The 22013-nt window shown below is 43.6% G+C and overlaps 1 protein-coding gene across 3 annotated transcripts in view; it reads left to right on the top strand.

Annotated features, from left to right (window-relative positions):
- Fbn1 (fibrillin 1) overlaps window positions 1-22013 on the top strand; it is a 208433-nt gene that overhangs the window by 32389 nt on the left and 154031 nt on the right. For all 3 annotated transcript variants that reach the window (XM_036183938.1, XM_036183937.1, XM_036183939.1), the window contains exons 5-6: window positions 8148-8243; window positions 10857-10952. In XM_036183938.1, coding sequence (XP_036039831.1) covers window positions 8148-8243; window positions 10857-10952 — 192 coding nt within the window. The remainder of the gene's footprint in view (window positions 1-8147; window positions 8244-10856; window positions 10953-22013) is intronic.

Below are 22013 nucleotides of genomic sequence, written 5' to 3'. Positions count from 1 at the left end.
TGTGTCTAACTGTTTGATATTAGGCTAGAATGCTGTCATCTACAAATGTATTTGATTGTATTAATAGCTACCCTGGGACACACACAGCCCGCAGATTGCAGGTTGGACAGGTCTGTCTCCAACCACTTCACCACTGTAGCCTAATGAGAAAATTCTACTTATTATATGATGGCGTGATGGAGGACCAGCAACTGAGGGCCTCTGAGCTCTTATTGTTCTCATCTGATTGAGGAAAGGGTGGAAGGAAGCTGTTCTGACAGGTGGTGTTTGACTCAAACGCCCTGCGGAACCCAAATGGAGAGATATCTCTCTACAAGTTTTGAACGACAGCCAGCAAAATTCTCATGGGATTGGAAAGGCTCAGCTCCCTTAGACTCAGCACAACTCTGGTCACTGGCCACTAAGGTACAGGAGCAAAAGAAAGATTAGCCAAAAACAGAGCCATGTCTTTTTGTTTTGTTTCTGGATTTTAATTCCAGCTCTGTTTAGAACTCTACTTCACTTTTTGAGGCTAGGTTTGGGTCCTGAGCAATTTTACTTCTTATTAAGTCCTATAATGTTTATTGAATGAGTTTACATCAACTCTCCTTAAATATGTATATACACATACATTTGCAAATGTATATTAACTAACTTGTAATGATAACTAGGATGAAGAAGTGTTTCAGGGTGCTGGAGAGGTGGCTCAGTGGTAAAGAGCACTCGTTGATCTTGCAGAGGACTGGGGTTCAGGTCCTCACCTCCATAATGGTAACTCACAACTACCTATAACTCCAGCTCTAGGGGATCTGACACCCTTTTCTGGCCTCCATGGTGCAGACAAAATACCCACACACATAATAAATAAACAAGTAAACAAACGAACAAATAAATTCTTCAGAGGGCTGGCGATATGGCCCTCTCCAGGGGTTAGGAGCTCTGGCTGTTCTTGCAGAGGACCCGAGTTCCTTTTCCAGCACTCTTACCAGTGACTGACAGCTGTCTGTCACTCCAGCTCCAGGAAACATGTTCTTCTTGTCTACTCAGGCACTGACACAGATACACACACGAACACATGAATAACAATTTAAAAATATTTTATATTGAAAAAGGAAAAGAAAAGTGCTTCAGGCTGCCATAACTAAATATCATGGAACTTCATTTTATGGCTTTAAAAACTGGGACTTGCAAGATCAGAATTGCCCTAGAAGATCTCATGTCTGATAAGGACATACTTTTCCTTCGTTGTCATCCTCATATGACAGTAGGGTAAACAGGCTCCTGGTCCTCTTTGGAAGGACTTGTCTCAGTTTTAGAGAAAGGATTTATCTGGCTCACACCCTGGGTTACAGTCTATCACGGCAGGGGGGTCACGGTGACAGAGACTTGAAGCAGGCTGTCACATCCCAGCCACAGTCAGGAGCAGAGAGCAACAGTTTAATGCACGCATGCTTCTGCTTGCCTCTCTTTCTCTGTCTCTGGAGTGGTGCCACCCACAGTGGACAGCTACTTACCTGATGAAGGACTTCTATCTACATTTCTTCAAGGGTTAGGGTTTTCGGGGGTGGGTGTGCGTGCCCCAAAAGAAGCAGTTTCTGAGCTGTGTGACAGATTTAGCTTTTTAAGAACTGTCAAACTATTTTTGGACAATTGTGCAGTTTTAATTTATTTTTTTGAGATTATAATGCAATTACATCATTTCCCTCTTCCTTTTCCTCCCTCCAAGTCCTCTCATAAACTTCTTACTCTCTTCCAAGTTCATGGCCTCATTTTTCATTAGTTGGTGTTATTTATATATATATATATATATATATATATATATATATATTTCCCTAAATACATACATAAAACCTGCTTAGTCAGGATAATGTTACGTGTGTGTGTGTGTGTGTGTGTGTGTGTGTGTGTGTGTGTGTGTGTGATGTTTTTAGTACTGAACATTTAGTACTGGGTAGCCAACTGGTGTGAGTTGCGTAGTTTTACGTTCTCCCCACCAAGTATGAACGATCTAGGTTCTGTGTCCATCCCAGCTCTCAACATTGTTTCCCTACTGAATTTCAGCTATTCTAATTAGTTTCAGGTTTGTGGTGATATGTCGTTGGGGTTGTAATTTGCATTTCCCCAGAGGCTAATAGTGTTGAGGACCATTTCTCGTGTTTATTTGTTGATCACCCTCTCATGTGCTCATTTGCCTTCTGGGTGCCTTTGCCAGTGATGCGCTTTCATTTATTGTGTCTAGACTCTCTTGCATTGCTTCTTTGTGACTGTTTTGAGAGCTGTACGTGCCCCATACACACGGTCTGTTGTGTGATCTGCAGACCTTTCCTCGAAAGCTGTCCTCCAGAGTTGGCTTTCTCATCATCGGTGGTGCATCAGCTCTTCTGCGAAGCAAGTTTTTAAAGCCAGCAAACTCTAATTTATCAGCCTCTCCTTTGCTCTTTCATGCATTTGGTGTCCAGTTCAAGAATGCTCTGCTTAGTGCTAGGTCGCAGTGATTTTCCTCTAACTCATTTCTAAATGTTTATAGTTTTACATCTGCATCTGTGATTGCAGTGGAGATACATTTTGTGTGAAGTGTGAGGTTGAGGTGAGATTCCGTTGTTACCTATGCATGTCCAGTTGCTTCAGCAAAATCCACGATTCTGTCCTTTGGGCATTTGATTTTTGCTGTGGCTTGTCTCTTAGAGGTCTTACAAAGGTCAAGAAGATGGAGTGATGAGACCTCCCAAGGGAAGGGTCTTCGGGTCCCTGGATGTCCTGAGAGGTGATTGTGAAACTGCAGTCCTCTGTTTGCCTTCCTTTTCTCTCTTGCCCCAAGGGAAGTCAAATCACCCTGCCACATACTCCTGCCGGTGTGCTGCTTCCTTGCAGGCACAAAACAGTGGGACCAAGATTGCAGAGTGGAGTCTCCAAAGCTGTGAGCCAGAATAAGCCTTGTCCCACCACAGGTTGATTGAATCAAATGCTTGATATAGTGATAGAAATCTGACTAACGAAAATCAGTTGTGTGTTTTGGTCAACAGTCAACTGGGGATGTTTTTGTGGGTTTGGGCTCTCAGCTGCCTTTCCGGATCAATCTCTTCTGCACGGTCACTACCTTGGTCCCTTCACCACGTGATAAAATAAGTCCACCTCTTGCTTTCTTCTTTCTTTTCAGAACTGTTTTGGCAGTTCTTTTACCTGTCCACAAAAAGTTTAGCTGGATCTGACCTATACCCCCACAACCTTTGCAGATCTTGGTAAGAATGGTATTAAATCTGCGCATCAGTTTGAGGGGTGTTCCCATCTAGTAGAAGCCCACCTTTGTCAAGTTTTGTCATGTTCTGTTTATTTCCATTCCAGTTGAGTCTGGGGACACTTGTACTTCCACGATAGGTCTGAGAATGTAGGAAAACCAAGGGAGATTGAGAGTGAGGTACAGTCATGTGCCAGAATGTGAATGGGCTCAGAGGAACACAGGTTAGTGCTGTAGCTATTCTGGAAGGCTTGACTCTGGGAACAGCATGTTAGGGGTCTGTAGGGTTTCCACTGACAAGGACAAGTACCTAAAAGCTGCCCAGACTTACCCTTCGGGCTGGTGAATTGTTTGGCGCTGTGCTCAGACTTTATGGAAACATCTTGTCACAGATGTCACTCAACTTGTCATTTCCTGGACCTTTTCTAGCTCAAGTAACTTATTTTTCCGAGATGCTCTGGTCCTGTTCTAAGCTGTGTGTGTCTGTAGACAGTCACAAATATTTATGCACCTCAGGGAATTATGGGTTCAAATGAGAACTCCTCTTGTTTTGTAGTGACTTGGGCCATTCTGGTGGCTTGTTGTCTCAGGTGTAGATCCAGGGACTTGTCTGGCTAGTTCATTTGCTTGTTTGTGCTTTTCCCAGTGATGAAATTAAAACACACATTCAGCCTACAGTTGCATATTTGGAATTTGCCCCGAGGGCTCTCTCTGCTGTCTGAGTCTGCCTAGACAACGATGGTTGGTCTTCAGAGCCTAGTACATTCCGAAGGAACTCATTGCTGAGATGTTGAGAGCCAAATGTCAACCCGGTATCTCTTCCTTTCTGTGGTGCATGCATGCCATTCCTTTCGAGTTAGTCGTTTTCATGAGTTTGTTCTGTGCTTTCTGAAGAAAGGCTTTTCTACTCTTCTTGCTACCTTGTCAATGGAAGACGATCAGTCGGTGTTGGTTGAATGATCAAAAAGACTGACTGATTCTGAAATGAATGCAAAATTTATTTTGGGACCTTTTGTGGATACAGGTAAATGTTGACAGTTTCTGTTAGTTCTAGGATATGGAGCCTTGTGTGGAAAGGTCTGAGATCACCATCTTTAGTGGGGCTTTCTCACTGGGTATCTGACTGCCCAGGACGGCCTCAGCTTGCCTAAGAAAGCCTAGACTCTCCTAGTATTCCGTTTCTGGTAAAATCTCAACACAGGTGAGTTTAGGCATTTAGCACATCCAGTGATGGATACTTGCTTCTTTAGGTGCAAGAGCTCTGATTTCCAGTTGTGTGTATTTTTTTTTTTTTTCATCACACAGGCTCTTGTCTGCTAATTATAAAGCATCTGGAATTCCTGTTTAAATTAGAGAGTAAATTTAGACTAGGCACCAGTGGCATGATTCAATCTAAATGAAAACCTGTCTGTGGGTCTGGGTTCTCTAAACTGTTTCCAGCTTGGGTGAAAAAGGTGAAGCCATGTATCTAGTTCTTCTATTTGCTCACGGAAATGCCAGGTCTGTGCCAACCTTTTAAAAATAACTTTTGAGACAAAATATCAGTCTGTAGGTTACTGGAATTCACTGTGTAGCCCAGGCTGGCCTTGAACTCATGCCAACACTCCAGCCTCAGCCTCAAGGGCTGTGGTGTGTCAGAAATAAGCCCCTATGCCAGGCTCACTCCCACTGCTGAAAGAAGCCCTTTTCTTTCAGCTCTAAGACCCATCCCTGGCATAGCAGTGATGGAGGCCTCCATTCTGCTGATAGCCTTGCTTGCACACCTCACCCGAGGACTCACGGCCTTACCAGTCTTCCCAGGGTGGTTTTGTTTTTTAAAAGAGAAATAATATTTTTAACCTGGAAAAGTTTCAGCTGGAAAGAGGAGGTTTAAAGAAACGAAAGCCATATCAAGGGAGGCTTTTGATCCGTCGCATTTCAATTGTACACATAATCACTCCTCCTGAAAAGGAGAATTCGTTCTGACTTTCAGTTTGAACAAGGAACCGGGCCGCCACCGTCCAAGCCCCTGGTAGTTCTGTTCTTTTTCTGTTGGAAATCTCAAAGTGGCTAAGTGACTTTGTTGCTCGTGTGGGAATGGAAATCAGGTCTTGGCATGAACCACTCTAATTGAAATCAGTTTGTGCACTGACTTGGCTCTAAGGGTGACGTCATTTCCTGCCTTTTCCCAATCCTCTCTGTTTTTCTAAGATAGGATGGAACTAAGCATAGTACCAAATTTTAAAGCAATTGTGCACCGTTTCCTGACCCACTTAGAATAGTATCCAAAGTTTTTACCACATTTTCCCCGTTTGTGTGCTTGTAGATAGCTTTTGAGTTAAGAAGCATTTGGCTGAGAGGTTTTAGTGGAGCCTCAAGGAACAGTTTGTGAGGTTGGTTTGCTTGACGTCTGTAGCAGGGTCTTCAAGGGGGAGCTGTTAGCTTTTGTAGCTGGGGGAAGAAAGGATAAGCTGTATAAGCATGGAGGACACAAAGGCCAGCTTCTCAGCCCCAGCTGCTCGTCCAGGGTCGTTTCTGTTGCCATTACTAGGTGGGGAGAACTAAGCCAACAGAATTAACAGTCCCACTCTGGGCACTCTGAGGGAGGCAATCAATAGTCACGACACTCCCTATTCTCAAGAAAAATGAGTCAGGGAAAGGAGAAACAAGGAAAATACACACATACCCACTCAGGCACTCACTCACGCACGCACTCACAGAAGGATTCACCTTCTCCGCCTCCCATCTGGTGTGGGAGGGAAGAGAGAACAGAAGTCACAGGAGAGTAAGGGAATGGAGAAACATTTAAAGGGTCTCAGAGACAAGTGGGACTTGATGAGAACGTAAGTGTGGACTCTAAGAATTAGGGACAGAAACAGAAGAGACCAGCTCAGAGGGCCTAGCCCTTGTGTGACACATAGTAGGCTTTCAGACATATTTGTCGAGGGACTGAATGATGGGTTCCCGGGTCAGGAGTGTGTTCCAGGAGCTCTGAAGGGCTCTTGGGACCTGCTGAAGAGGTCTTGAGTGCTGGGAGGAAGGGATCTTTTGGTTCGGGGGGGAGGATGGAGCCTTCCATGATATTCTAGTAAGAGTGAAGCAGTCCTGAAAAGGAGATCACTTTCAACTTGACTTCTCCCCTTTGTGTCTCAGAGGGCGCAGTAGGAACTGGAGTTTGAATTTTCCTTTCCTGCTGTCAGGCTACGACTGACCTCAGAGGATTTGTAGCTCATTAGACAAATGGCCTCCCCCTCTACCCCCATCTCTCTCTCCACCCCACCCCTCCCCAGAGTTAAGCAGTCACTTCCCAGTACTGTTGTTAGGACCTCTCACTGATGAGGCTGGCTGTGGGGGGGACTTGGCTGTATTCTGGGGAGAAGATTTGGCCTGCACATGCCAGGAGAACGGCCGGAGAATGAGCATCAGCATAGCCCTGGTTCCTGCTTCTTCATAGACAGAAAGCCCTCTGTTCTCCACTGGGTCCCTTCCCCTGGGAATTGACTCCCACACTTAGGTTATGTCAGAAGAAGCCAAACCTCCATGGCCCAACCGTGGACTCCTAATGTAGAGGCGTGCCAACAGGACTCATGCTTCCCTTAGCCAAGCCTCATCTTCTCCAGGTAGGGTAGTTATTGCTTCTAGAGAGTAGGGACCAGCTATCAGTACATCCAAATTCCTAAAATAGAGACATCCTGCATGCTAGAGGGAGTATATCTGTAGCATGAATCTTAAAGGTACTTACTAATAAAAACAAACCCAGAGCCAGGTATTGAGGTGAATGCTGGAAGATCACAGAAGCAGAACAAGCCACAACCACCTCACCTTGCCAATTCCTCAGCTGATCCTGTTTCCTCAGACTGGAACCTTCTCAGTCCTCATCCAGAATGAATCTCAGCTGAACTGTGCTGCTCAAAGCCTAAAAGCTTAACCAGCCAAATGCTTCTAGTTTCTGGTCTTCACGCCTTATATATCTTTCTGCTTTCTGCCATCACTCCCTTGGATTAAAGGCTTACTTCTTGAGATTAAAGGCCTGTGTCACCACGCCTGGCTGTTTCCAATGTGGCCTTGAACTCACAGAGATCCAGAGGGATTTCTGCCTTGGAATGCTAGGATTAAAGGTGTGAGTGCCACCATTTTCTAGCCTCTGTATCTAGTGGCTGTTCTGTTATTTGACCCCAGATAAGTTTATTAGGGTGCACAATATTTTAGGGAATACAATACCACCACATATATCCTAACTGTGACTGTTATCATATCTCATAGGAGAGTGTATCAGTCATTTTTAAGACTCCACTTCTTCAAGTATCACTGTCTCAGGTCTAATGGTGTCCACCCATAGTCTAGGGTTTGGGAATGCACACTTCTGTAGGTGAGAATGTGACACAGAATAAATTTGAGATATCAGTGGTCTTTAGATTAAGGTTAAAGTTTAAATGAACAGCTCTTTCCAAGTTCAATCCAGTGAGCACCCCTAATCTCTACCCATCAAACATTGTGGCTATTTAATGCATCTAGTATGTCCTTTCATCCCACCACCAAAAGGGGACAAAAATCGGCGGAATTTATTATCTGACTGTCCCCATGGCCAGATGCTTCAGACTCTGAATCTTTTCACAGAAATCATTGCCACCTTAACCTTGTCATGTGTCTTCACTTGGGGACTCTTTTCTTATTGATATAAATTACAGAGATGACATTGAGCTGGAAGTTCTGCTAAATTAGGGAAGTCATTTAGCCCCACTGAAGCCAATGCCAAGAAAACATTGCACTGTAAATGGTTTTATACACAACAAGCCCTGATAATTAGGACTCTTCTGCTATCTGCATGATATATAAATCCCAATAAATTATTTCATTCTCTTGTCAAATAGCTACAAATCATCTCTAGTGAAAGGTGGACATCTATGCACTCAGACTGCAAAACTAAACCATTGTTCTTTTTTTTTCCTTCAAGTTCAACACTGTAACATCCGCTGCATGAATGGAGGTAGCTGCAATGATGACCACTGTCTGTGCCAGAAGGGGTACATTGGCACGCACTGCGGACAACGTGAGTGGGGCTTGTGGTAGATGCCGGTCATATGTAGACCTGCGGAAATACGAGGCAGCTGTTGTGAATTTGCTTTGAGGACAGGGACACATTTTTGCAGATGTCTAGGCACCTGTACAGATGAACAGATCGCCCCCAATAGTGCCAGATTTCCATCCTGGATGTTGATGGGAAGTTGTGTGCTTCACTTTCTTGTATTTTGCCTTTACTACCTGCCTGGCCTCAAGCCTTAGACTTACAGGCACAGATTTCTTCTTCTTAATTACTTAATTCACAAACTACACACTCCACCCTTGCAAATTATAGGGCTCCATAATGCTAGCTTGTCTACCAGTGCAACCATCACTGGTTTTAGAGCATTTTCATCTCTTCAAAAAGAAAGCCCAGCATTAGTTTTAAACACCCACCTCTGGATTTCCTGACTGATTACCTGCATTTTCAGGAAACAGCTCAAAAATATTTTAAAGTGAATCTCATCTTTCTTTCCAAACATTTCCTTTGTGTGGATTAATAATGTCTGCCTCTCTCTAGCTCCCCAAGATAGACTCTGGCAGTGCAGTGTTTACTATGTGTGTCTGGTTTGCTGGTTCACTCATGAGCATCTTTGATTGTGTCTGCACTCTACCAGTCCCTGCAGACTGCCTAGGATGAGAGCTCATTCTACAAGCTTTTTCATTACTGCAGGAGGAACTACTCACCCGGGGACCCACATGGTAGAAGGAAGGAATCAACTTCCTCACGCTGACCTCTGACCTCCATATGTGTGTTATGTTGTGTGCACACTCACTTGTGCACTCACTCACTCACTCACTCACTCACTCACTCACTCACTCATTCACTCACTCAATAAAATGTAACAAAAACCTCAACCTGTGTAACTGATTTAATACAACAACTGTTTGAGTTGGAAGCTCCCCATATTGCCTCTAATGACCCGGAAGTCAGGGCTCAAATATTTCTCTGAGGATCCACAGGCAGTAATGAGCAGGGTTGGGATTGGGATTGGAGCCCCAATGGCCTCACACCACAGTCTGTGTGTTTAACACTATGAAATACTAGCTTTCTAAACCTCACTTGACAAGGATTTACAGTGAGAAAGATCATTCATTCTGAATGGGAAAAATTGGAAGTAGGAGGGATTGTATGGTTCAGGCTGCAGAAGGAAAGGTGGGGATGGAGTCCTTGGCCTTTGGAAGGAGTCAGGAGATCTACAGGCATCTCTCCCTGATGGATTTTAGCCCAAAGCCCAGAATGGATGGATGTCAATGAACGCAACCTGGAAAACCTTTCTTTAATTTCAGCTTCATCATCTGTAAAACACGAGAGTTGGCCTAAGCACTTTCTCATTTTGTTTTATCCTTCAACCTGTCTACTATGCCCTGACTATGAGTCAAGAGGCAAAGGAGAGTGGTAGATACTCAGAACCCTCTCCATTTTTATGGTGGTGAAGGGATTCATGTCTCAATTTCTGGCACTAAGAAGTGTGTACATTCAGGCCTTCTGGGGGCAGAGCAGATGCTAAGATATGATGAGATGCAGAAGTGACTTATTGGGTCAAAAAAGCAAAACAAAACCTGGCAGAGAAGAAAAGGGAGAAGAAGGAGGGATATGAAGCAATGGATTTCAGAGTACTACTCTGGAAGTCAAGGCAGGAACCTGGAGGCAGGAATTCAAGGCAGGAACCTGGAGGCAGGAATGGAAGCAGAGCCCATGCAGGAACACTGCTTACTGACTTGCTCCCTACAGCTTGTCTAGTCCGCTTTCTTATAGCAACCAGGACCATCTGTCCAGGGATGGTACCAGCCACAGTGAGCTGGGCCCTCCCACATCAATCACAAATCAAGAAAATTCCCTACAGACTTGCCTATAGGCAATCTGTTGGAGGTATTTTTCTAAATTCAGGTTCCTCTTCCCGGATAACTCTAGCTTGTGTCACGTTGACAAAAAGCTAACCAGGACACCGAAGTATCCACCATCCATGAAGATTCTTACAATGAGGTCACCCACGCAGGAGTTAGAGGAAATGGTGTGGGGGGTGGGGGTGGGGGTAACCAAGTCTTGCTTAAGGAGGACTTAAGCTCTTGGTTCTTAGTCATGCTTTTTTTTTTTGAGGGCAGCTACCTTGTTCCTATACTAGTCTTTCAGGACTGCCTCATCAGTTGTGTCCTAGATCTTGTTGCAACTCTCCAATGGATCTTAATTATCCATTAAGATAATTAAACACTCAAATGGCTGAATCCCAGCATTAACATTTGGTCACTTGCAGTTAATGGTGCCATCAGCAGGAGTGTTGTTGCTCCTCAGGGGAACCCTCCAAACATTAAACAATCACGAGCAAGAGTCCACTTGCTCACATGCAGTCTGCATCTGGTGAAGTCAGATAGGAGCTGCCACTTTAGATGCAGAACAGAAAGCATTTCTCAGGGCTGCTCATGATGAGACTGTAAGAGTAACCCAGGTACAGAGTCACCTGTCCAGGGAGGTTCCTGGAAGGATCTGCAACTGGGAATGTCTGTTCAAAGCCAACACTAGGGTGAAGTTCATGCCATGTCTGTTCCCCTTTCTGGGGAGTCCAAGTGCATCGTTGTGAGACCTTCTCTCCTTATCTTGCAGCTGTCTGTGAAAGTGGCTGTCTCAACGGAGGGAGGTGTGTGGCCCCAAATCGGTGTGCGTGCACATACGGCTTTACTGGACCCCAGTGTGAAAGAGGTAAAGTGATTTTTGAGTGATTTGTATAAAGGCATTCTGGTGACTAATGTGTTACTGGCTTATACTGGCATTGAGTATGTAGCTACTTCCTGAAGTTGGATGGCTGGGCATTATGACTTCTGAATTGTCACTGAGCTCTCCAGGAGGCCAAGACAGTGGCTCTGAGTTTGGATGCTACTCAGCAGTTCTTGGCACTGGGATCTAGTGTTCCATAGTGAGCTTATATGTAAGAAGGGCGGGCACTGAGATACAAAGAGGACCACTTCCCATAAAGGTGAACTATTGAGCTTCACATGACCCTGGTACTGGAGGTATGATTCCCCTCAAGCAAACATCTAGAAAGGGAAACATTTAGAATGAAAAACACATATGAAGAGCCATTGACCCTGGAAGAGTGACAGACTTGGAGTTCACAGTTCAGTGCACGGGTTCCTAGGGTCTGCTAAGAGCATGCTCATGACCATGCACTCAGCACAGCCCAGGAAGTGTGGACAACCACCCTCACCTTCGCCTACAAGAAGACCAAAGCTCAGAGATGTCCAGGGATGGCCTCAAGGGCAAAGCAATAAGCTTTCATGTGAATCTGGATTTTCTATTTTCAAATTTAATGCTCGTTGCTGCTATCAATTAAAAGAAATTTTCTGCCTGCTTTATCTAGCTATCAATGCAAATATGATATTTTGTTATGCAAGGATATATAATGTTCTTAATGAATGCTGGCTTTGTTAATAATTTTGTCTCTACAGCCATAACCATTTTCTCATCATTTCTAGTTTTAATTTTCCTTATTTTATTATTGTGTTTTAAAATTGGTATTAAAAAAGTCTGTCTATGTGTTATATATTGTATGTACACGTATGTTCACACCCATGTTATACATGTGGAGGCCAGAAGAGGATATTGGTGTCTCCCTCTCTCCTTCTCCATCTTATGTAATGGTGTTGGGGTCTCTCACTGAGCATGAAGCCCACTGTTTTGGATAGATTGACTGGTCAGTGTGTTCCCACCTTTTATATGGCTGCTGGAGATTTGAACTCAGTGATTCTTGCTTAACAAGTGCTCTTACTCCTAGCCCCATTCTTGGTTATTTAGTGAAGGTTAAAGGTTTGTGTTATATACGAAACTGCAATTGAAAATTCCTCAGGAGCTAGGCATGGTAGCACACGCCTTTAACCCCAGTGCTTAGAAGGCAGAGGTAGGTTGATCTATGTGAGTTCAAGGCCAGAGTGATCTACATAACAAGTTCCAGGACAGCCAGTGCTCTATAGAGAAACCCTGTCCCAAAAGATAAAAACAAAAGAAAATTCCCCAGAACTTTTCAAAATTACAATGATCACTTTTCTCCAAAGTTGTATAAAGACCTTGTTCTAAGATAGAAAACAAAAGTTAGGCATCCTGTGGCTGACATGTGTCACTTAAGCTGTGTAGCCGAGAGGAATGAAGAGCATTGTAATATGTGAGAAGTTCTCTAGTTTTTTTCAACTTGTCCATGTTGACCTAAATTCAGTTATTTTCTAAAAAAATGATGTTTTGATAAGCAACTCTAGGCCAGTTTCTGTGATTGCTGGATAAATGATACAGAATTTCAGTTCTTCAGGCCACCCAGAGTAATGCTGTGTGACATGTAATTGGCATGACCACTGTGCTGCATCTTGGCATCCTTTCAAAGTCTTTGTTTAAATAGTTTCCATTTATAACTTGCACATGTATATCATTGCCTTGGAGCTAATTACACATCCTTAGCAATGAGAGGACACTCTGTAGTAGGTAGTAGCCTTTTGTGGCCTTACTGTTTGCTCAGTGAGGATTCTGTAGATTAAAAATGTTGATGTGTGGTTTGGTGGTGAGTGAAGGGAACTCTTTAACCATTGCTCCTGAGTTTAATTTGTTCTGGAGAACTAATTAATAAAACAAACATTCTTCTTTGAACGAAGTGGTCAGTAGTTGGCTACAAAGAATAATTGGCGCCCATAGTGGGAAGTGCTGGTGTGGGCGGCCTGAAGCCAGGCAGGCTGCTGATCCATGCCCATGACTACTTCAAAGATCTGATGTTTGCCAAAGATGAAGACATGGCCCGAATACACGAAGTTACTAAATTCCTAATCAAAACTTGTGTATTTTGTTGTAGAGTCTCCAAGTTTGGGGTGTGTTTAAGTAGCCTTCATTTAGGTGTGGAAGGATCTGGCTACAAAGTATTAGTGATTATGGCAGCATTCCAGATACTGGTAGAAGTGGAGGTTGGGGAGAGGAAGTGGACTTTCCCTAGCTCTTACCCTCCATTGTTCTCCCAGGAGCACGGCATTGACCTTCAGGGAGGGAAGGGAGACAAGGACGCCTGTTCTTTCACAGGAAGAGGGAGTGTCTTTGGATTGCAGAATGCATTTTTCTTTCTAGACTCTTCACTATAGTGTGCCCTTCTGGAAGTCTGGATTTTAAAGAATGGGGTCCTATGTCCTTTTGTCAATTATGTATTTGTGATTTCAAAAACAGAAGATGAATGTGCAGGACCTATTGCGATGGTCCATGTCAAAGCAGCGGTGGCGTCCCTTTGTATTTAATGGAGTAACTGCTTAGGTTAGTTGTGTTCTGTTTTTATTGAGATGAGGCATTTTGTGTTTGGAAATGAACTTCTGGGAAGCCTTTATTCCAGCTGTGTTCTCTCCCTCCCTCCCTCCCTCCCTCCTTCCCTTCCCTCTCTCTTCTTCTCCCTGCCCTCCTGATAATGGCACCTACTAAATTATAATAATAACAATATTTTATATTAATTATAATTATAATGATTATAATGAAGCTGCAGATTGCCTTTTCCTCCACTGGAATGTAGGCTCAGGAGCAACTAGGATTCAATATCCTTAGTGCATGATGTGCAGTCAATGACCCGTGGATGTGAACTGCCTTAGTCTAGCATCTTTAGGAGATCTAGAGATATACCATTGGATATGAACAATTTATTCTGGAAGTAAGTCAGTGTTGGTTGCCTGTGTGTGGACAGCTTAATATTCTTACCAGTTTTATGCCAACCTTGGCTACACATGAGTTCAAGACCAGCCTGGACTACCCCAGACCCTGTCTCAAAAAGCATAATAATAAAAATAACATTTACTATTATTATTAAAGATAAAAAGTTAGGGCTAGGAAGGTATCTTTCCTCAATGTTACAATTCAGCCAAGTTTCTTTTAAATAATTTGAAAAACCAAAAGAAGGTATCCTTGATTGTTGCTTGGATGTACCTAACCCAGGGTTCTGGAATTTTCTTTCATTTTGATTTAAAGGCGCAAGTCCACTCTTGGAGAGAGCAAATCTACTCTGGTTGCTGTGTATATTAATGGACTCCCAAGGACTACACAGTCTGTGAGCATGCACAGAGCCTTCTGCATCTAGATGCATTTGTTCTGACAAATCCCTGCTCCTGTCTCCATGGCAGTGACAATACTGGAATCTTCACCCACTCCAGAAACACTTTTAGCTGTTAGCCGCCTGTCAGTGCAGTACAGGGAAAGCACTGTTGAAAACCTCACAGTGTGTTCGAGGTAGCATGGAGCTGGTGCCATGGCTGATGGGCCAGCCGGCCTCATGGCGGAGCTTCATGGGTAATGCAGATGGGGAGGGTTTTATTTGTTTTTGTAATAATTTTGTGAATTAACCACTAGGCTGCTTGATGTCTTGATGTTTGAGGAGTCCTGGTCCTCATCACTTAGCTTTTCTTAAGTTAGCAAAATGGTTTTGATTAGGTATATTCAAAATAATTTTTAAAAATTCAAAAAAATAAAAAAATATTGTATCATATTAAGCAACCAGTAAGTATTACAAAAAGTCAAGAAAGACAATGACCAAGGTGTCTAGTGAGTGGGAAAGATGAGTGCATAGTGATACAGATTTGTGAAAATCACATAGCCCTGTATAGATACACCACTTTCTCCAAGAAAAAATTTTAATTTTTGATCATTTTTTTGCAATGTAGCCTAGATTGGCCTTAAATTTGCAATCCTCCTGCCTCAGTGCCTGCCCACAAAGTGCTGAGCTATGTACATCTCCATACCTGGTTTAAAATCTGTTTTAAATAAATCCTACGGTGTGCATTTGAGGTTTGCAACACAATGTTCCGGTAAGCATAGACACAATAACATGACTTTTATAGTGGAGCAAATTCTTTTACCTTCTCATACATTCACTTGTTGGTAATACGAGCAACAAAAACTTACTTCTTTAACGAAAACCTTAACAGACTACTATGCTTATTAGAGCATCATTGACAGTGACTAGGGTTGTGGAAATGGCCTCACGTCCATGGGTAAGTGAGTGGGTAGAGAAACATGCACACCTATGTGTAATAGAACACTAGCTACCTTTGGAATAGGAAACTACCATTTTTTACAAATGATAGGCCTGGAGAACATTGTACTATGTAGAAGAAGCCATACTCAAAAAGTAAAACGTTTCACAGTGCCACTTGTCATGGACACTAATACAAATCCAAACACCAAATATTCAAAAGCAGAAAATATCGGAAAGCAGTTGGTGAATGGAGGAGTCTTTTGTGACTCTTTCCCTGACTCTCCTGGATCATTGAAATGGAGATTAACTTCTTTTTCTCACTGGAGGTGTTTCCTCTCGATGCTTCTGTGTCACTTTTAACTAAGAGGTTGTCACTAAAGACCCCAGAGTCAGTGCTGTAGACCAACTCGGGCCTTCGGGAGTCAGAGCTCTGAATGCTGCAGATTTCCCCCACAAGGTGACAGGCAACAGCCATATCACTAACATGTTGAAACTTTCTGCGAGCCTCACCTTTGATATTTAATTGAATGGAAAGCAACAATGTGAAGAGATAGAATGCCCCAAGGGTGACTCTGTGACTAAGGTAGTTATACAGTTGGGCAGATGGCAGATCATTGAATATACCCGGCTTTCTTAGACTCCGTCCAGAAACTATACCCGTTGACAAAGGAAGTTTATGCTTCTGGTTGAGCCACTGTGTGTTCTAAGGGCACACATGCCCCACAGGACTGGTGATGTCCAATCAGAAATGACCTGATTTCTATCTCAAACTTACCATGGTTCTCTCTCCCATCCTAGTGTGGCTTTTCTGTTGATGTGGCGCATTTTCTGGTCCTTTCTAGATTTTCTTAATGTGGGTGAAGCATCCTGCTCTTGCGTTGCCTTGCCTTGCCTTCCTTAGGTCTCTTCCCTTTAGCCTTCCCTTTGCAGCCTCTGGGGAAGGATTCCAGCTCACCCACCCCAGCTGTCTCTTATAGTTGCCCACAGCTAGGAAGGCTTGTGCCTTTTCACTTTTCACACACACATTTTGGGCACAGTGAAAACCCATCTTTGGAGCCCCCATCCATATAACCACATAGGGCAGTCCCCGGTGCTCTGTGACCTCCACAGGGCAGGGCCCATGTATGTGTGTTTGGTAGGAACAATCTTGAAGCCTCATTGGTGGCTTAGCATCATACAATGGACTCCCCCCACTTTCCCCAGAAGTGCCTGGGGTAGTCTAGTCCTGTCTCCACCTACTTTGGATGCTTTGCCACTCTTGATATTCACAGAGTTAAGGGACTCCCACATCCCCCTTTGTGGATTCTGCACCGTAGTGTCACATTTGACCTTGACTGTGTCACCTGTTGCTTGTAGTGCTTCAATTGAAACTTTCATCTTAACATGTTCTTTATTAGCAAAGGAAGAATTTAACATTCAAAACCATCACATATACATATACATATATAGTGTGTGTGTGTGTGTGTGTGTGTGTGTGTGTGTGTGTGTGTGTGTGTGCAGGTCCCAGAGGAGGATATCAGGTGTCCTGCTCTATCAGTGTCCATCTTGCCCTCATGAGACAGGGTTTCTCACCTGACCTGGAGCTGTCCTGGCAGCTGGAAAGCCCCAGCAACCCTCTTGTCTTCACCTTCCACACAGTGCTGTGCTTACAGGATCTCCTGCAACTGGACAGCTTCTTATGTGAGATTCAAACTCAGGCCCCTAGGTGTGCACAGTAAATGGTCATTGAGCTACCTCTCTGGCCCCAAAGCTAGGAATGTACTACAGCTATAAAGTTTACAAGCACAATTTCATCCTCAAAGACAGTTTCCAGTTTTAACCTCCTTATCTTGAAGCTCCGGATTTTGATTATATTGATGAAGGTCACTTCGAGTGCCCATGGCAATGGCTTCACCATCCGCTTCTTACACTGTCCCCACTCAGAAGAGGTGGCCATCTAAACACCTGGGCAGTTTTGGAGGAAGAGCATCATTGTACAGACACTCATTCTTTGAGAGGGTTAACTGACCAGAAATTGACATGTGTGTGTAACAGCCATTTGGGCTTGTCTCTCCTTCATCTGACCCATCAGTCTCCAAGTGTCTCCGCCGGAATCAGCACCTCTGGCCTCCTGCACTCTGCACACATTTCAGTTTGTTGGTTAATGCATTATTAAACTTTTGGTGTTTGGTGGTCACTTTAAGAACTTCATTAACCCATTTCAGCCTCTTTAGTCCTATAATGACTTCTTAGTTTTCTTGAATTTGGTAAAATCCAAGATTAATTTTAGATTGTGTAGCCAAGACTCTGTCTTAGGGGATTTATGCTGATGATGTCTTTAAATGACGTTTACTAATAGGTAAGGAATGAGTTTATTCACCCTCTTAAAGAACTAGTACTTTTTAAATGCAAGATCTGGAAATTGCAGAAATTGCCTTAGTTTTGAGGCTGATAAAATTCTGGATTACATGTGGTGCCTCAGCCATACTTTGGTACTCCCCATAAAAGACAAAAGCCTGTACCTGAGGTTCCTCCTTTCTCATCAAATAGCAAGTCCAGCACTGCCAAGCAAGTAGACTTTATTAAGTAGCAGGTGATTCACATCTTCTAACTGTGGAAGATTGAGGCTGGTGAGAAGTACTTAAATATCAACCATATCTTTGCTACAATGTCTGAGATGAGAATTCTGAACAGGAGGTTAACAGTACCTTACACCCCTATGGACATGACTGTAGATGCCTGTCATTGGTCTGTGCGTAGATTCTGTGGAGGAAATGAATGAATGGAGCATCGACTAGCTTTCCCACCATGTTTCCTCAGCAACAACCCTTGCTCTAAACTGTTTTGGAACTTTAGAAGTAGACAATAGATTGGGATATTTGTTTTCTTAGGAAATGAAAATATTCTAACGACTCAATTTATAAAACAGGACAATGTCTGTTTCTGTCTGGAAAGCTGTTGCCCCTGCCTGCTGGTCCCACAGAGGCCCTGTTGACCTCCGCTGTTTCAAGACACTGAACCAGGCTGCAAGTGAAGGCTGGCAAGTCAGGGCTACATTTATTCAAAGGGAAAGTGTTTTTTATAAGCACGCACTTGCTTTTGAGGAATCAATTCTTTCCTCAAGCCACAGTGGAATGCTCACACTTTCTCAGGATCCCATCCTCCAAATCAGTCTCATGAACTTCAAACCAAAGCAGCGCAAGATCCCTGGGCAGTAAGTTTGATCCAGTTGTTACTTATGTGACTTATAAACTTCACTTATAAAGAGGAAAATATTTTATAACTTTCTCTAGTGTGGGGAGAATAGGAGCCAAGGCACACACAGCATCTTAATGACACAGGGTCGAGGACAGCATGCAGGAGAATCGACTTGTCCTCCTTGAGGAAGATAGCCTTTAAACACCACAATTCTTTAAGATGTTATTTTTAGAGCTCAGAACCTGGAGTAGGATAGGCGCTGGCCATTTGGACCTCACTTAGCCCCACTTTCTTCCTGTCATGTTTCCTCTTGCCAAGCAGGACAAGTTCTCACAAAGCCTGTGGAAGGCAGCAAGTGGAAGACGTCATGGCCCCCTCTCGAGCCACTTGCTGCAGGCTCTCCTCAAGACTTCGGGGTTGTTGTTCTTCACTTTTTATGAATGAGAGGAAATAATAGGGAAATCATTCCCAGAACTACATTTTATCCCAAAGGAGCCCCTATTCCAATTTAATGTTATATGACAATCATTTTAATGTCACCATAAAAATGCTAATATAGGAGATGTAGTTTTTCTTAACTGCTTTACCATTCCTGGAATACCTGGGTAAGAGCCCAGGCCCCGGAGAGAACTTCTTCCATTTGCTGGCCTTGGGCAACTAACTGCCTGTGTTTCAGTACTTTTACTTCCCTGATCTGTACGATGGGTGTAGTAAGAGGACTTGCCTACTGAAATTGCTGAGATGATTCAATGAAGGAATTCAGAAAGCACTTACCCCGAGGCTCGAGCGATGCATTCCTGACGGCTGGCATTCTCACTCTCCTCGAAGGGAAGGAGGTCGTCTTGCCTGGATGGTGTCTCTTCACAAATGTCATCATGAAAGTTTCTGTACCAATGAATTTAGACCCATCTTTAGAGGCTCCGCAGTGATCGCCCCTCCTTCCATTGAGAAGTTTTGTTATTTTATTTGAACAGTATAGTTCTTTGGGATCTATTCACAGGCAGCCAACAGTCCTCTTGAATATAATACCAACTATATGCATTTCCTGAACACACCCAGCTATCACATGCAGGTGTTACACAGATTGATACCACAGTAGGGAAAATGCAAAAGATGGAGGGGAAAGAGGGTAGGAAAATCCTCAATAAAATGAAATGCTGATCATGGCTGAGAAGTGTTTGCTGTCTACCAGTAGATAAAGTTTATGAGAGGTTTCAATACTCTTATCGACACATACAGCCAAATTGAATGCAAACCTGCTGCTTCACAAAAACCAGCAGCAAAATATGAGATGCTTCGGAGCGCTGTGTCTGTTTCCATTCAATTCTCATGGCTGAGACACAGCTGAGAAAAGCAACGCAGTGAAAGTAGAGTTGATTGGACTTGTAGTTTAAGAAAGGATACAGTCCGCCAAGGCAAGCATGGCAGCAGGCGTTGGAGGTGGCTGGTCACATTGTATCCACACTCATGAAGCAGAGAGTGGACGGGAAGAAAGGCTTATATAAAAAACAAAACCAAATCCTGGAGTCCCACCAGAAGTGACTCACTTCCTCCAAAGAGGCTCCAACTCGTAAAGGTTCCACAACCCTCCCAAAACAGCGCCACCAACTGGGGACCAAGGTCACACAGGTGAGATTCTGGAGAATGTTTCACATTCCAACAGCAGCTGGAATTCTAAAAATCAACTGTAAAACATTCGCAACAGCTGCACAGAGTTCGTACCCAGTTTTCAGTGGGTGTGATAACTTGAGTGTACAAAGAACACCGTCAGGCTGGTTGGGAGTAAGAAAGGTTTCCAGGCACAGCACCACAAGCCAATCTTCGTTTATTCCAAAGCAATACAAATGTTGGTTCTGGAAGACTCAAGCTTGGGAAACCAAAATACTGGAGTAATTTAAACCCACAACTTTCACATCATCTTTGCTAGTGTCAAGTTCTGCAAAGCTTAGCCTGAACAAAAAGGCATCTTCATGCTGGAGAGATGACTCAGCAGTTAAGATGGCATACTGCTCCTTGCAGAGGACCCATGTTCTAGTCCCACCCCCCACATCAGGTGGCAACTCACAACCACCACCTCCAAGGGGTTCAGCACCTCTGGCCTCCACAGGAACCTGATCTCACATGCATACCCCACTCATATGCACACAACACTCACATGCACACACCATTCACATGCACACACCACTCACATGCACACACCACTCATTTTAAGGCATCTTAAGCAGAAAGGAAATTGTTATAAGGGGAGAGGCGATGTAAACTTATTTGTGATGTATTGGTGAGAGAACATGTGTCTGCAATAGTAGATGTAATACAATTGCCCCAGCTCCTAAACAGGTGTTCTCATGGGAGAACATGGACAGAAGGACCTGAAGGCAGCATGTTAAGATACAAGCACTAGTACCGTAGTCTGGACATAGTAAGGAGCCCTGAATAATGGATTTTTTTTTCTTCAGTACATTAATAGCCTAAGTCTCGGATTGCAGACATAAAAATGCCCCAATGAGCCTGAAATACTGACTCTGAGAAGGTGACAGAGTTCTTAGCAGTTTTCTCTGAAGTCAGAGGGATCATGATAATTTTGTTACATGTATGGCTTTTTTTCTAATTCTTGTGCTTATGAAGATCTGAGCTTTTCCATGGAACCATCATTAAGTTGGAATCGGGGCGACCTAAAAACAAGGACACCATGGAAGTGAACTGTTAGGCACCACACATTCTGAGACAATGCATGCTTTTGAGTAGATGCCTGCAGAATTATCCCTTGGGAACGCCTTTGGATGTCACAACAGCAGTTCTGCCCTCCATAAATCATTTGCTATTTGGACGAGTCATGGCCACCTCCTCAGTCACTAGATACATTTGTAATAGTTTATGTGAGAAATAACAACAGCCACCTAGCAACATACTGTTTGGTCACGTCATGTTTAAGAATGCCACATGTGGTTTTGTGGGCTTTAGAAGGACAAGTTCTTACTGTTTCTAAAAGATATTGAAAATGAAACCGCAGATAATGACCCCATTGTTTTCAAGAGGAGAAGCCAGGCTTCATGGAGTGGCTTATATAGGGATGAAATGGGGGCTTGCTAGTTTGTTACTGTGGTTCTATTCCACGAGGAGGGACCGTCTGTCTTGTTCACTGACTGATATTCAATGTCTAGCATCCAGTAGGTCAGGAAGCCCTTCTTACAATTTTTGTGCGTGAACTAAAAAATGATTGATCTACCCCCATCCCTTGTAGGTGGGGGTTCTTTTACTTTAGTATAAAAAAATAACGGGTTTTATTATGTCATATGTACACACACACACACACACACACACACACACACACATAACCTCTAATTTTTGAAACCATGAACAGTGTCAAACACAGCCAATGAATTCTTGGAAAGTGTTCACTCCTACCTCCATGAAGCCTACTTTATGTGGTCCTTCCATCTGTAGTGCGTATAGACATCCCTGCTTCATCCAGTCCCAGGAGTTACTCCTATTTTATAGCCAAGAGAAACAGCCTGGAGGGAACTCCAGACCAACCCCAAAGTGTGTGTGGGGGGGTCTAGAAATGAGGTCTGTGGCTTCAAAAACAGCCCAATTGCCAAGTGGGATAT

The sequence above is a fragment of the Onychomys torridus genome, chromosome 4 (genome assembly GCF_903995425.1).
Source record: "Onychomys torridus chromosome 4, mOncTor1.1, whole genome shotgun sequence".
Lineage (NCBI taxonomy): Eukaryota > Metazoa > Chordata > Mammalia > Rodentia > Cricetidae > Onychomys > Onychomys torridus.
Note: the sequence above shows the minus strand (reverse complement) of the source record. Positions and strands in the feature narration are given on the sequence as shown.